General features: G+C 41.5%; 1 protein-coding gene across 1 annotated transcript in view; it reads right to left on the minus strand.

Annotated features, from left to right (window-relative positions):
• Positions 1–13,486, minus strand: part of Edem2 (ER degradation enhancer, mannosidase alpha-like 2) — a 65,383-nt gene that overhangs the window by 37,083 nt on the left and 14,814 nt on the right. The window contains exons 7-11 of the mRNA XM_077649330.1: positions 10,671–10,799; positions 9,139–9,244; positions 8,699–8,796; positions 4,591–4,716; positions 2,649–2,732 (exon numbers count right to left, since the gene is read on the minus strand). Coding sequence (XP_077505456.1) covers positions 2,649–2,732; positions 4,591–4,716; positions 8,699–8,796; positions 9,139–9,244; positions 10,671–10,799 — 543 coding nt within the window. The remainder of the gene's footprint in view (positions 1–2,648; positions 2,733–4,590; positions 4,717–8,698; positions 8,797–9,138; positions 9,245–10,670; positions 10,800–13,486) is intronic.

Here is a 13,486-nt window from a genome sequence, read left to right on the forward strand (position 1 = left end):
AATGCATATGCACTTCACCTAAAGAAACTTTGGTCTAATAAAAGAACATGAGAGGCTGGCACTGCGTTTCTCATACTGTCAGAAATTTCATTCCTAGCATAATAATGCTACAAGCCCCTGCACACTAGTGCACAAGTCTACGAGCAGTACTGTATTTATAGTTAATCCTGGATATACCAAAACCGAAAAAAGTCCATGATTTTTCGTTACATCCACGTTTCGTTACATACAGTTTTCACGTGAAACTAAGACCCAAAAGGATAATGCAGAAAACCAAAATTAAAAATTTATGTACTTGAAATCACCCTGAGAATGTTTTTGCTGATAACGTGACAGCAGCAGCAGCCATTACTAAATCCGCTGTGGTTTGCATAACACAGATACGAATGGGGAGGGAAGAGTGGCAGAGGCGAGGGAGATGGAGGAAACCACAGCCAGGCTAGAGGAGAGTGTGTGCAGTCATGCCACCATTGCTAGACCAGCTAGGCACCTGCCTCTTCTCTCATGTTCCCAACCTTGGTCTGCTCGCCACCGCTGTCCTAGAAAACAGACTATGCCTCGTGTCCCTTACGTTCCCCGCTGTCGCGATTCCCGCCGCGTGACAGCTACCGGTGCCGGAATCATGCGAACAACCGAGTGGCCGCGATGGACGTGCACTGCTTGCTCCATGTCTTTTTTTGCTATGTCCTATTGTTTTTCACTGCTTCTGAGCAGGAAGTCCAGTAGTGCCACGTGTTATGATGCTACAAAAGCTAAAGTAATGGAGAGGCGCCAATGGTGCTGGAGCATGGCGCGTTGCGTCAACTGTGGTTACTCGTTGAGATCGTAGAGGTTCCTCTGATGTCAGCTTCTGCTTTATCCTATGAAACTTCACTGTGATTTGGCCACATTTTAAGTAAATCAGCTTCAGCTAATAAATAGTCAGCGTATCGAGTTTGTTATATCATGGTAAACCGCCGCAACACCTTAGTTACATGGAGCTCACCAATACAAGGGCTTCAATGGGGGTGGCATTAGGAAATTGAGAAACTTCGTAATATTGAGAAATTTGTTATATGGAGGGTCGTTACATCCAGGTTTAACTATATACAAGCCTAGCTTCACTCAAGTCTCAGTAGAAGCACCCTAGTCTCAGTGTAGAACAGTGCTACCTATTGAAATTCCATTCAACACTGCCAAGAGGCAAGAATATCCGACTACACACGAAACACAGGTTGACTACACCTGCAGCCCATAACACAGATTCTCCATTAATAATATAGCGACAAATGTGGGCCTGAATTGAAACTACTGAGACCTATAAAAAAATTAAAACGATCTTCAGCTTACAGGAAGGCCTCAAGAGGACAGTAAAGTCAGTATTGAATAAGCTTGTTATAAAAATGCCGAATAAGGCTCTTCTTCTTATGATGCTCCACTTATATAACGCAGAAATAGAGAAAATTCCCTAACAATTCCAATGATGCTTAAATGAACTACAGCACATCACACAATGATAAAAATGGATGTCACTGCAATCATGCTGCCTAATGCATGCTTACTTAACAAGCACTATTTGATAATGTGAATTTTGTCCACATAATCAAGCTATGTGAAACAGACACCTATGCTGCAATAAATACTCCCCACTCTTGCCAATTAATGGTTTTGTAATAATACATGGATGATGTCATCAGTCACTTCTGAGACCACAGAAATACAGAAAGCTCCTATGAAGGTACTTTTCTAGCAAAAGAATCCACTTAAATGTGCAATAAATATAGTGAATGCGACCCAGAACTAGTTTTCTGGAAGCACATTGGTAGTGCATTAGACTGTTTTAGTGTTTAGAGTCCTTTAAAAGGATGGAGACACTAAATTTTTCGTGCTGTGTTTTTGCTTTGGAAGGATGCACATAACATTAGTAAACACAAATCACCATGTTGAATTCGTGAATGCTAATAAATAATTTAAAATATAATTTCTTCCCTCATATAGTTTCGGTTCCATAGCCGAACGATGGATGCGATGTCACAAGTAACACGTGAGGCATACAAAAGCTGCAATACAATCGCCTGTTTTGTCATTTTAATTCCCTCCAACTCTTATGCTAGCTGCTCCAGAAGCCACAATGACAGCAAGTGAACAAAGATATATTATATTACAGTTTTTGTGAGCCTCACAAGTTGCATACATACTTGTGATGTTGCAAGGCTACTGAAACTGAAACTGTATGGGAACAGAATTATAAATTATTTACTGAGCATAGGTGAATTTTACAGTGATACATCTTTTATGCATCATTCAAAAGCAGAAATACAATAATAAAAATTTAGTGTTTCTACTCTTCACTCACTAGTATGCTCGAACATATTTTTTTTATTTGTAGCACATGCACTTCAATACTTACTTGTAAATACTTTGTTTTCAATACGTCTATAGAAGCAGTCAGGAAATCCTCTGTTAAAAACTTCCCCATTAGGCAGAACTCTAAATCACAATTGGCATTATACTCTACTCTGCTAAACTGTGACAAACTATGAACCTTTTAATGCTCGAACTGAACAATGACACACCATTATAATGAAATACTTTGGGTTTACTGCATATGTTCAAGACATGTAAAAGCTGTACTGCCCCTTTCATAAGTCTTTATACAGGGCACTCACCTCAGGAAGAAAATTGTGAAGCTTCATAACCTGATAGAGCATTTCATGTGTTTCAATGGCTGGCTTGATATCACCCTTGAGCACCTGGCAGCAGTCAGAGACAAATCATGAAAACAGCTGTGCACTACAGCCAACATTTGCGGCATGGTTTGGCACGCACTGAGGGGGGCCTCTCACTTTTGCTTACGACAGTACTATCAGCCTCAAATGAAATGCGAACAAGCATATTGAAAAATGAACTTCAAAATGATAACTTGTTAAGCAGAGAAAGCTTAGTACTAGTGCAAATTTATAAATGCGAGAGCGTTAGTACCACCATGTCGGAAAAAATTGTCCGGCGTGTGCAACCGATTGAAGCCTCGCAGCTGGAGTGGCTGGAGCAATCGGCAGCTCCGGCAACCTAGATGGGCCACCTAGGTCACGTGACCTTGTGGCGTCATCCCAACCTGCCCACCAGATTGTGAACAAACTGACCACCGTGACAGGTGACAGTTAAATTAATGACTGGTCGCGACTCAAGTGACCTGGGTCACACAAGCCCCACTGGTGGAAGCACCTGCCATCGCAGGGCAGTGGCACATGGCTTAACTGCTGCACCACTGCGCCAGGAGTGGTACAGGACTCCCAACGATCTAGAATGTAAAGTCGAGAATCACCAATTCTGCATATACGGGCATTAATCCATTAACGCTGTTGAATCATACCCTTAAGGCGTAAGTGTCCCCTACAATTTTTCACATCAAAAAGGTGAAGACTGTGCTTTAGAAGTGTTTATCAATCGCGTCTGTATTTTCTCTCAAGGATCTAATATATCTGTGTTTTTGTATTGGAATTTAAGTTCACTTGTTCACATTTCATTCGATGCTGATGGTGCATCACAAGGTGGAGTGTATTGATGGAAGAATCCCTAAAGAATATACTCCTTACATGGTGCTCAACAGCTAAGGCACTGGAAAACGTTTGTCTGAAATTAAAAGTGAATTTGGAGCTGCAGTCATAAAAATAAACCACCATTACAGGAATAATGAGACAGCCATGCACACCAAGATAAAGATGAAAAAGTAAAAAAGCATTGAACACAGCAGCACTCTCCTGCGTTTCTTTCCAGTATTGTGGACCATTCCACTGCATCATAAAAAACTTGTATCATTACTTCAGCTCACTCAGCTTGCTATAGAATTCCAGATTTCGTTGGCATCTTAACTCTTTCCTTTCCAGAGATATTGAAAACTTTTCAGGCATCTCAGTAAAAAAAATTTTTTTTTTCATTGCAAATAGCACCTTAGCATAAGCTGCAATACAGCAAAAAAAAAAAAGAATAATTAAATGCTATTTCCAATTATATGTTTCTAATAAGAGCTTTATTAAACAATACAGAAAGAAATCACGAAATTAAAAATTTTGCACTCTAACCAGAGAAACCAGAGAATGATGAAAGGGTATCTAAAAAACAAATAACAAAAAGAGCCCCAAAGACATGTTTTGGAGCTAAACATTCCCCCCCCCCCCCCCCCCCCCAGAAAAAAAAATGTAGAGGAGTTCTTAGTTTACAGAAAAAGAAACAGAGAGGCCCTCATGGTGTATACCCCATAACATGAAGCAGTTTTTGATTTTGGCAGGCAGAGGAAAGCTGTGCATTCAAGACAGATGTTTGCTTTTCCACATGACTCCTGCACTATGCAGTGCGGCACCTTCTCAATTTTCCAGAAAACAGTAGACTCCACACTGCCAGCAGAAAATGCTCCCAATCATGGGACTGTTCACTTGACTAACTGGTGCTTAATCCATGAGGTTTTTTGTTTTAGAATATCAAAACAGGGCACTGCAGTATTCACATGTTTATACAAACCACTTGTGCCTGTTGAGCCAATCACTAGGGCAACTAGCTCACCATGACTCCCACTGCCTGAAAGTGTAAGCAAGAAACATGGCGCATGCCCACCTGCAGTCCTGGCCAGAAGGCCAAAAGGGCGTCCATGAAGTTCCGTGAGTTGGTATTTGGCCGATGCATGTGCACGTCAACAAGCATTGGGCCCTGGCTGACATATTTCATCACAGCAGTGTAGTGCTGCATAAGAGAATAGAGAACAGGCAGTCCTAAAGCACAGCTCTGTGATACTACCACAGGGGGTCCCCTGTACACCGTTCTACAGCCTGCTCAATGCCCCGGTTTACTGAAAACAGGATGACAACCACATGGCTAGGTTCCCCACCTATTGGCATCCTGCAATCTATTTTTTACCTCAGTCGAACAGGCACGGAAATTTTTAAAATCGAAATTTGAATAAACAGAACTATTACAATAAAACCTCAATGCCAGAGGTACCAAGAAACTGCTCAACAAAATACAAAAATTAAGCAATAAAAAATTTTTGTCCACCCATTTCACTAACGTGAAGGACCATGTACAACCTTCGTCAAAGGTAAACAGCCCAAGGTGTTTGCTTCTAAGCTGTATATTGGGGCTCTTATAGCGTCCAGGAATGCTGGCCATGCATAGCGAGCCACACAGCATGGTCCAGAAGGAAACCACATGAGCTCATAACTTTTATGAAGGCTGTACTTCTTTTCCTTGACTTGAAGGTGATCTAGCTTCAATACTGTGTAGCTTTTCCAGATTGTGTCTACACAACAACAGTGTCTATAAGTAGCAAAAAGGAGAAGTAAGATAGATACAGGCTTTACCACTGATCCCTACGCATTTGCAGACAAAAGATAGAGGCCCACAAAAGCTGCCAAAAGCAGGGCTATGCACTGGCCTAGCCCCTCTTTGGTGATGTGATGAATGCAAACCATTTGCAGTCATAGCAAAAGAGCTTGTGAACATGTCAACAGAAAAAGATGTTAGTTTCAGCAGGTGACATTGACATTTGAACGTAGCTGTTACTAATGTAACAGCAGTAATGGTCCATTGACAGCACAATAAGAAACATGGGTTCGAGTATGTGAAAGCAGCATTGGGGCATAGAAGGTGCTTGCGATGGCCCCCAAGAACAACCGCTCTTTTCTGTGTCAAAAAGCAGCAGTGGCCCGGCTTTACCAACTTAACTTCATGTGCATGCACACTTTACTCGCCCACGCTCTTTCAATACACATGATGACAGCCAGAACCCTTTAGTCACAGAAAAATCACCAGAACTTACAGTGAAATACTGTTCATAGATGCCTGCTTTCAAGACATTAGTCAACAGCAGCATTACACACACATTTGATACTTTCTAGGCCTAGACACTAAAGTACAGACCTCATGCAACTTACACAAAACACACAGAATTACTTTTTCTCTCTTTTCCTCCGCGAATACAAAAACGATTTTCTCTGCTGAAATATAGAAACCTACACTCAACAAAATCGCAATATAGTGAAATCCTAAGTTAGACGTTTGAATTTACACTCAAAATCAGGTTCGAGTATGTACTTACTTGCGTAATTTGTGCACTCATGTAATCTGCGCACGTCTAACTTATCATATAAGTTTATCACATAAATTTGCGACATAAGTTGCACATTTTACGCTCCCTGATGCGTAAGAGCACCAGCATGCGTGTGTTGAAGGCAGGCTTGGGAAGATCGGTGTGGTCGTGTTGCCAAGTGCGCTGTGAAAAGGACGATGGCGAGGGGATGCTGCCACGCCACTCTAAGGAAGATGTCACTGCCAAGACCAAGCCAAACTGAAGTAATAACTGATGCATGCAAGGGGCGAGCATGACAAGCCAAAGAGTGCCTCGATCTCCTCGATAACCACCACCTCTTCCCAAGACACACCAACAGACAAGTGCAAATGAGTCAGCGCCAGCTAAATAGCTATGAAGAAGATAACAACAATATAATGAAAAGGAATAACGGCAGCAGCAGTCGCATTGAAGCGCATCCTTCACTTAGGAACTCAAAGATCATAATGTGCAATATACCGGTAATGCACATAAGTAGACCTTTTTTTACAAAAACGATTCTTCAAAACTGGGAGTCAAAGTACATGCAGCACCAAACTATATGCGGAGTCTAACATGGTTCCACCCGGAGCCATGGACAGTATGCATCCCGTGCCTGTGTCGATTCCCGACAGGCAACCCGTAGCTCCATGTGTAAAACAAAAGTCGTTAATTTGTCCATAAATTGTTGTATGCGTTGACTTATACTCTAAGCTGTACAAGGAGTATAAGCCATGTGAAGTCAACTTTTTTTGGCTAGTAAGGGGTGCGAGTTTGGGGGGGGGGGGGGGGGGGGGGGGCATAGGTGGCAATATACAATATATACTGCGCACAGTGAACTTTGCAGCTTTTTAGGATGTGTTAGCGAAATTTCCGCGTAAATTGCACACACCCTTTCTGAAATCATTATTTAAAGAAAAAAGTGTGCAAATTAGGAGAGTACATACAGTAAGTTGCGCCCACTAAAATAAATGAGAATCAGTGTTCCTTGGGTAGCATTACTACAGCGGACTCCCGTTGATTTGAAAACGCTTGCCTACATCAAACCACCAGTTTATTCAAACTGACACTTTGGTTCTGTCAACATCAGACGTACCAAAAAGGTTCCACTTAATTCAAACAAATTTTTGGCCCTCTATGAGTTTAACTCATTGAGAGTACACAGTATGTTACTATGTAAACCAAACAATAAAATGCAAGCTCAGTGTGAAATTCAAGCACAAACAGACCAACAGTACAGGAGGAAAAGAATTTTGATGCGCGGAAGCATAAATGTGCAGCTTACAGTGTGTTAACCAAATACAAATGTAATACACTTAATTAGGTAAGTTAGCTGCATTTTCAGTACATTTCCCTTTAAAAGCAGAAAATTATAAAAGTGGATTAACACCCCTGTAACACGGCCAGTTTCAATGGCCACTGAGTTGAGAGCCTTCGAGATTCTCAATCGCTATTGAACTCGAAGGAGTTGTATCGCTGTCACATAGCAAGTCTCAATGGTCATTGAAATGGTTCGTGTGTCTTATGCAAGTCTCAATGGTCATTGAAATGGTACTCGTGTCTTACGCCAAGCTTGTGTGGTGCCACGATCACTACTTTCAATTTTGCGCCACAATAAAATATTTTTATAAATCCAAACTAAATGTTTAAATACACTTTTTTGGAGTCAGAGGAGGCTTTTAGTTATTATTAAGAACCAGTTGCGTTGCCTTGAAAGCGACTGCCTTTTGTATGACTTGCTGTTGCAGTTTTGCAATGCCACTGCTACCACTGGTGTTTCCGTCTTCTGCGATTGGGAGCACAAAATTAATGCGCTTTAAACCAGATGAATACAATTTTTAAATTATTGTACCGACTAGTATTTTAGTGCTTGCATTAAAGATTAGGGAAATAACGTTCATGTTTTTATACCGTGAACGTATCGTGCACGAAAGTGCGTGCTGGCGCCACTTGAAGCAACGCTAGCAACCTTGGGTGACACTTGAAGGCCCTTGAAATCTCTATAGAGTTCTGCACTGCTCTGTTGACTCGATAGACTAGTGACTTGATGGCCATTGAAACTGTCCATGTAGCAGCACTCAATGGCTTTTGAGTTGACAGACTATCGGTTCGAGGGCCTTCGAAATGCTCTTGTGACAGGGGTATGGGATTGCCTTGTGGGCCATGAAGGCGAAAACTGTTCATTGGCATTGACAGCAGCAGTGGTGGCTGTGTGAAGCCTCTACCTGCCAACCTTGGCCAGTGGTGTTTTGTAGAATTCCCCTCTCTCCACCAGCCATGGTTGGCAGAAGCAGAAAACTTTCCAGAGTACTCTTAAGGCCAAGGTAATGATGTCCGATACTGAAATGGTCAACCAAAGCTTTTGTGTGTGAAAACTGCATTGCAGCAATGGGTTTCAGGCTGTGCATATAAGCTGTGAGGAAGTTCAGATTTTTGGTGGCACTATTGGCCTGAAAACATTTCCTGCCAAAGTGTGCTTGCTGTCCATGGGCACATGCTATCATGAGCAGCATTAAAACCCAGTATTTCGACCATTTAGAGCCCTTCAAAGGCCAAGTTTTCGTGTTGGTTACACATTGGGTACAATAGAAAACAAAAACAATGGTGAAGGTGTTTTACCTTGTTGAATCTTTCTAGATAGAGATCATCCCCAAGAAGAATGTATGCTTTGAGGCAGTACTCATAGTAGGAATCAATGCCAGCGCCAACGCCACTATCTGCAAAATAAAAAATGTTGCAGGAATAGATGTAGTGTACAAAAAATAAATAAATTATGAGATAAAATTCAACAATACAAGCAACCGACTTCTAAAGACTTAAGAAAAAACATAAGGGATAGCCCTAGGAGGCAATGCATCACTTCTGGCAACTGGCTTTCAATTCAGGATGACATTGCAAGCAAGGCATCTAGTATGCACTCTTCATATGTTATAAAGCATTATTACTGTAACAGACAAACTTTGCTACAATATCATTTTGTTAAGTATAAATCACATGCCCTCTGTGATTAGACAACATGCCGCACTCTCAAGGGTACCCTTGCTTGAGGAAGCACTGACCTCTCCGTATCCAATCCCCATTGTGAATGTTGAGGACTGTGCCCATGAGGTCACTAGATCGGTGGCGCTGCTGCCACAAGTAGTCCATGGCAGCACGAGCCTTCGCCTACACAGGTCAGAAAGACAATATGTTCAAAATGAAACACACAGAGGAACCCAATCTACAAGCAATGTTACATGACATAACACACAATGCCAACGTCGCTACGAAACAAAGCAACTCAGTAAGATGTGTCAACTCGTGACAAAAATTGAACAAGAACGAATATGCAGAATGTGACACTGGTGCAGTTTGTCGCCTCGTTCTGCCTCATAACAATGGTAAAATTTGCATGCAAAATGCACATGGCTCCACAGTGAAAAAGCTTGGAAAAATGTGCCACTTAAGATGAATACAGAACAGGGGCGCAAGGGTAAGGGGGGAGGTCTTAAGCACATATTGAAGGCTGTTGGGGTTCCTTGAGGTAAAAAAGTTTGAGAACCTCTGGTATCGAACAAGGTGCTAGCCTATGGAATAGATGTGGGGTTACCAGCCTTTTACAACTTTTTCGATGGAGAAGCGGCTCCTAGCCACACGCGAAACAGAGCCATAACAGGCCTGTGATGTGCTCAGATGTCTGGGGTCGCATCGACACTATAATGAAGGAAACGGGGGTCTTTAGACTGGACGACCTGTGGAACTTCTTTTGCGACCGGGGGTTCAAACCTGCAAAAACACGGGAGGCCAACTGGTCCAATTTGGCATCCAATAGGTCCAAATTGTATTACTAGAAATTTCATTAGGTGATTTTTGACAAGGAATGAACTGCAACTACTCCTTTTGAATGAGGGTTTCAGTGAGTGCGACCCATAGGCAAACATTCATAACATCCCTGCTTCCTGTACATGCCACCTATTGTTACTACCCAGTTGAATGATTGATTTAGTGAGCTTTAGTGGTACAAAGCCACAGGCATTTACTAGCCTGTCCTGTGCAGCTGCAGCCACACTATCCCCACAAACTTCCTATTGTTTAAAAAATCCCCAATTGAAAATTTCCTGAATGAACAGTCTGCCAGTGTATGTTTTTTTTCTGACAAGGAGAACGGCCTGCAAGAGCAGCGTGGCTTCCTTCATAGCGACAAACTGAGAAAGCAAGCAATATGTTTTTCATCCCGACATGCTTTCCTAAAAGCAAAGCAAAAAGAAAAAGAAAAGTAAAGAAAATGTAGCTATGCCCTGCCCTCACAGTATGAAGTGGCACCGTAATGTTTTGAGCACAAAGCTATGCAAGGCAATTTATGAGTAATAAGGAATGTATGTTTTACAGCATGAACGTGGCAGCACTGAGGCAAGACAGTTTTAACTTTTGCGGGAACACATAACTTAAAAATAAAAATGATAGAGGTGGGGATCCAATTGTTACACACTTTGTGGATGCCTCAAACTGCTGTCATCTGCATCATGGCTCACAAACATTGACTTTATGGGCTATCAGTCTAAAAACTTGCATATAGATTGCTTTTTCAAGATGAGCATTGCATCATACTAACCTCAAAAATGGGTTCCCCAGTCAGCCTGCTCAATGCAGCAAACTCGAGAATCATAGTGCCAGCACACGCTGTACAGGTCTCATGCACTTGTCCCAGCTTGGGAGACTTGAGGCCTAGCCTCAAGTTGATCTGTAAAGAGAACATCAACAACAAGATTAACATAAAACCACCACTGTGTTATGACGAAAAGCCCAATAAACTAGTTTCTGCATGTCCTAACTTAAAAATCTTAAAAATCAGTGAAAACCATCGCACAAGAGGAATGCAGGCCTCAAGAAAAAGCTGGACTAACAACTGCTTCAGGAAAGAGACGCCAACTCCTAGAAAACTGTAGCAGGTGAATAAGAATAGAAGAAAAACATAACTGCTGCTCAAAGAGGTGACAGAAATAATAAAAACCTCCAAAATCAAGGTCACTAACAATGTGATCAGAAACGTCGACAATTACGATGCAAGACACAGATGAGTTTTAATTAACACTTAGCTACTGAGGCTTTTTCATGAAGTCTCCCATCATCACTATATCAGTGTACATTTTGTCCTTCCAGAGAATACAGGCTTACAAATGCACACTAAAGTTATCAAGTCCGTCTTTGTTTGTTCCTATCACCAAATGCAGTACTTCTTTTTTTTACATGCAACCATTGCAGGTTTGCCAGTATTTATCATTTTCTCATGGAATAAGCTGCTAACTCAGCTAGTGCTTAAGAGCTTTTTCTTTTCTGTCTCATCTCTCTTGGTTTCCAAGGTCTATTTGCTCATCCATGTTTCCTACAGCTAACTATAAAAGCATCAAAATGTAAATTTTCTACAGTGAAAAATTTAAAACTCTAATTCATAACAAAATATCTGCAATATTCCATGGGAAGCATAACACACAAAAAATAAATATAGAAATTAACTTTCTGAAACATGCCTTTGTATACTCCAAATGTACAGGCGCACAAATCTTTAGCATTAAGCACAGGCTCAGTCAGCCTGTGCTTAGTCTTGACCTTTTAGCAAGTTCGCTCTGTCACAAAGTGCTGGAGCCCAGCCAAGTCAACGGTCGTGTGATATACCTAACGATTTGGGCACCTGTAGCTTCATTGAAATCAAAGGTGGCTTTGAAATTCAGTGTCAGGACATGAGTGGTGTTTCCTTCATTTGAAAATTGACGCTTATTTGACTGGACGCCACCATGGCACAGAATGACCTCTCTGATGACGCCTTAGTGTACAACCCTGCATCTGCTGGGGTGAGTGTGCCCGGAAACAGGATGCAACCCAACAAAAGTTTAACTCCGCCTGCTGTCACTTCTATTCCTGAATGGCCTGGTACTTCAACAAGAGGAAACCTCAAGAATTAAAGCTGAGCATTAACTGGAACTAAAAATGCTTTTTGCAACTGCTATTAATATTCCTTTTCAAAGGCGCCAGTATCATGACTTTTCTTAAAGAAGGTTGCGAATGCACTGTTGCCAGAGCCGCCACACTAGATGCGCTAACTTGCTCAAGCAGATGGGGAAGCAAGCATGTCAAAACAAAACTTCATTACCAAATTCTACCTTTCAAGAGAGTTAAGGTGATTAAATTAACCACATTTCCATCATTCTGCCATTCCTACCAATGTTCCCAATAATTACATAAATAAAAGAATGTGGCTGATGACACACAATTTCACGAAAAATGCTAAAAAATCTCGAAGAACTAGGGGCGTTATCTGTGATATTATTTGCTACAAACAAGTGAGATTTACTCATAAGTAGCCAAGCCGAGCTTGCACCCTTAATACATGCTAGTCAGTTTCAGCACCTGCACTCACTTATCCAATATATGAAATTTCTGACTTAGACAAAGATTTGTACCCTTGTTTCGAGTGTTCCTTGCCTTTCTTTTGTTTTTCAAAACAAATAAACGATCACCAGATGCACATGAAACTCTTTATTTCTTAATCAGTTTATGGGGGTTTAACGTTCCAAAGCGACTCAGGCTATGAGGGACACCGTGTGGAAAACATGGGTGTGGAAAACAATGCCACCGCTGTAGTTGCATGCATATCACATTACATCAAAAGGGACAAGTAGATATGTGGGGCCAAGCAGGTTTTTTAAACGCCGTCACTGCACGAAAACATTTCATCTCAAAGGTGATGGCAGTGCAATGAAGATGGAACTAATGCTGCCAAGAAGATACGACTTTGGCATCACACTCAAGGGCACTCATTCAGTTTTCAGCAGTATTCCCAATGCAGTCAGCACTACACCATATCTAAACGCATCCTACAATCGGCTTGACTGATAGCCTGCGGAGAATCCTGACAATTTTTTTATCGAACAGTGCCAATAACATACTCTGAAATTTCTGATAACAATCCTGCCAAGCATAGGAAGAAGTTTAGTGTGCCACTAGAGGGCAGTAACATTGATGCCACTGACACCAGAAACAACTAAGAGATGACCAGAGGATTGGTGCAGAAGGTCAAGAGAGCAGTTTAGAAAGGAGGAGAAAACTGGCAGTTAATCCAAAGATACTGAGTACACTAGGAATTAATGGCTAGGTGACACTTGTCACCACTCCCGAAACAAAACGGAGGGTAATAATTATCTGTTATCTACCTAGTCTCTGGCTACAAATTAACAAGACCCAAAGACCCAAAGATCAATACCCAAAGACCCAAAGATCAATACCCAAAGATCAAAAGAATCACTTTTTTCGTCAAGTATGTTGTCAAGTGCAGAAAGCCACTCAGAAAATAGTTTTCTTATCAGTATTGATTTAGCATAGTCTGTGCACTATTGTGACTGGAGCTAGTTTTTTTTTTATTCTGATGACAAC

This window comes from Amblyomma americanum, chromosome 1 (assembly GCF_052857255.1).
Source record: "Amblyomma americanum isolate KBUSLIRL-KWMA chromosome 1, ASM5285725v1, whole genome shotgun sequence".
Lineage (NCBI taxonomy): Eukaryota > Metazoa > Arthropoda > Arachnida > Ixodida > Ixodidae > Amblyomma > Amblyomma americanum.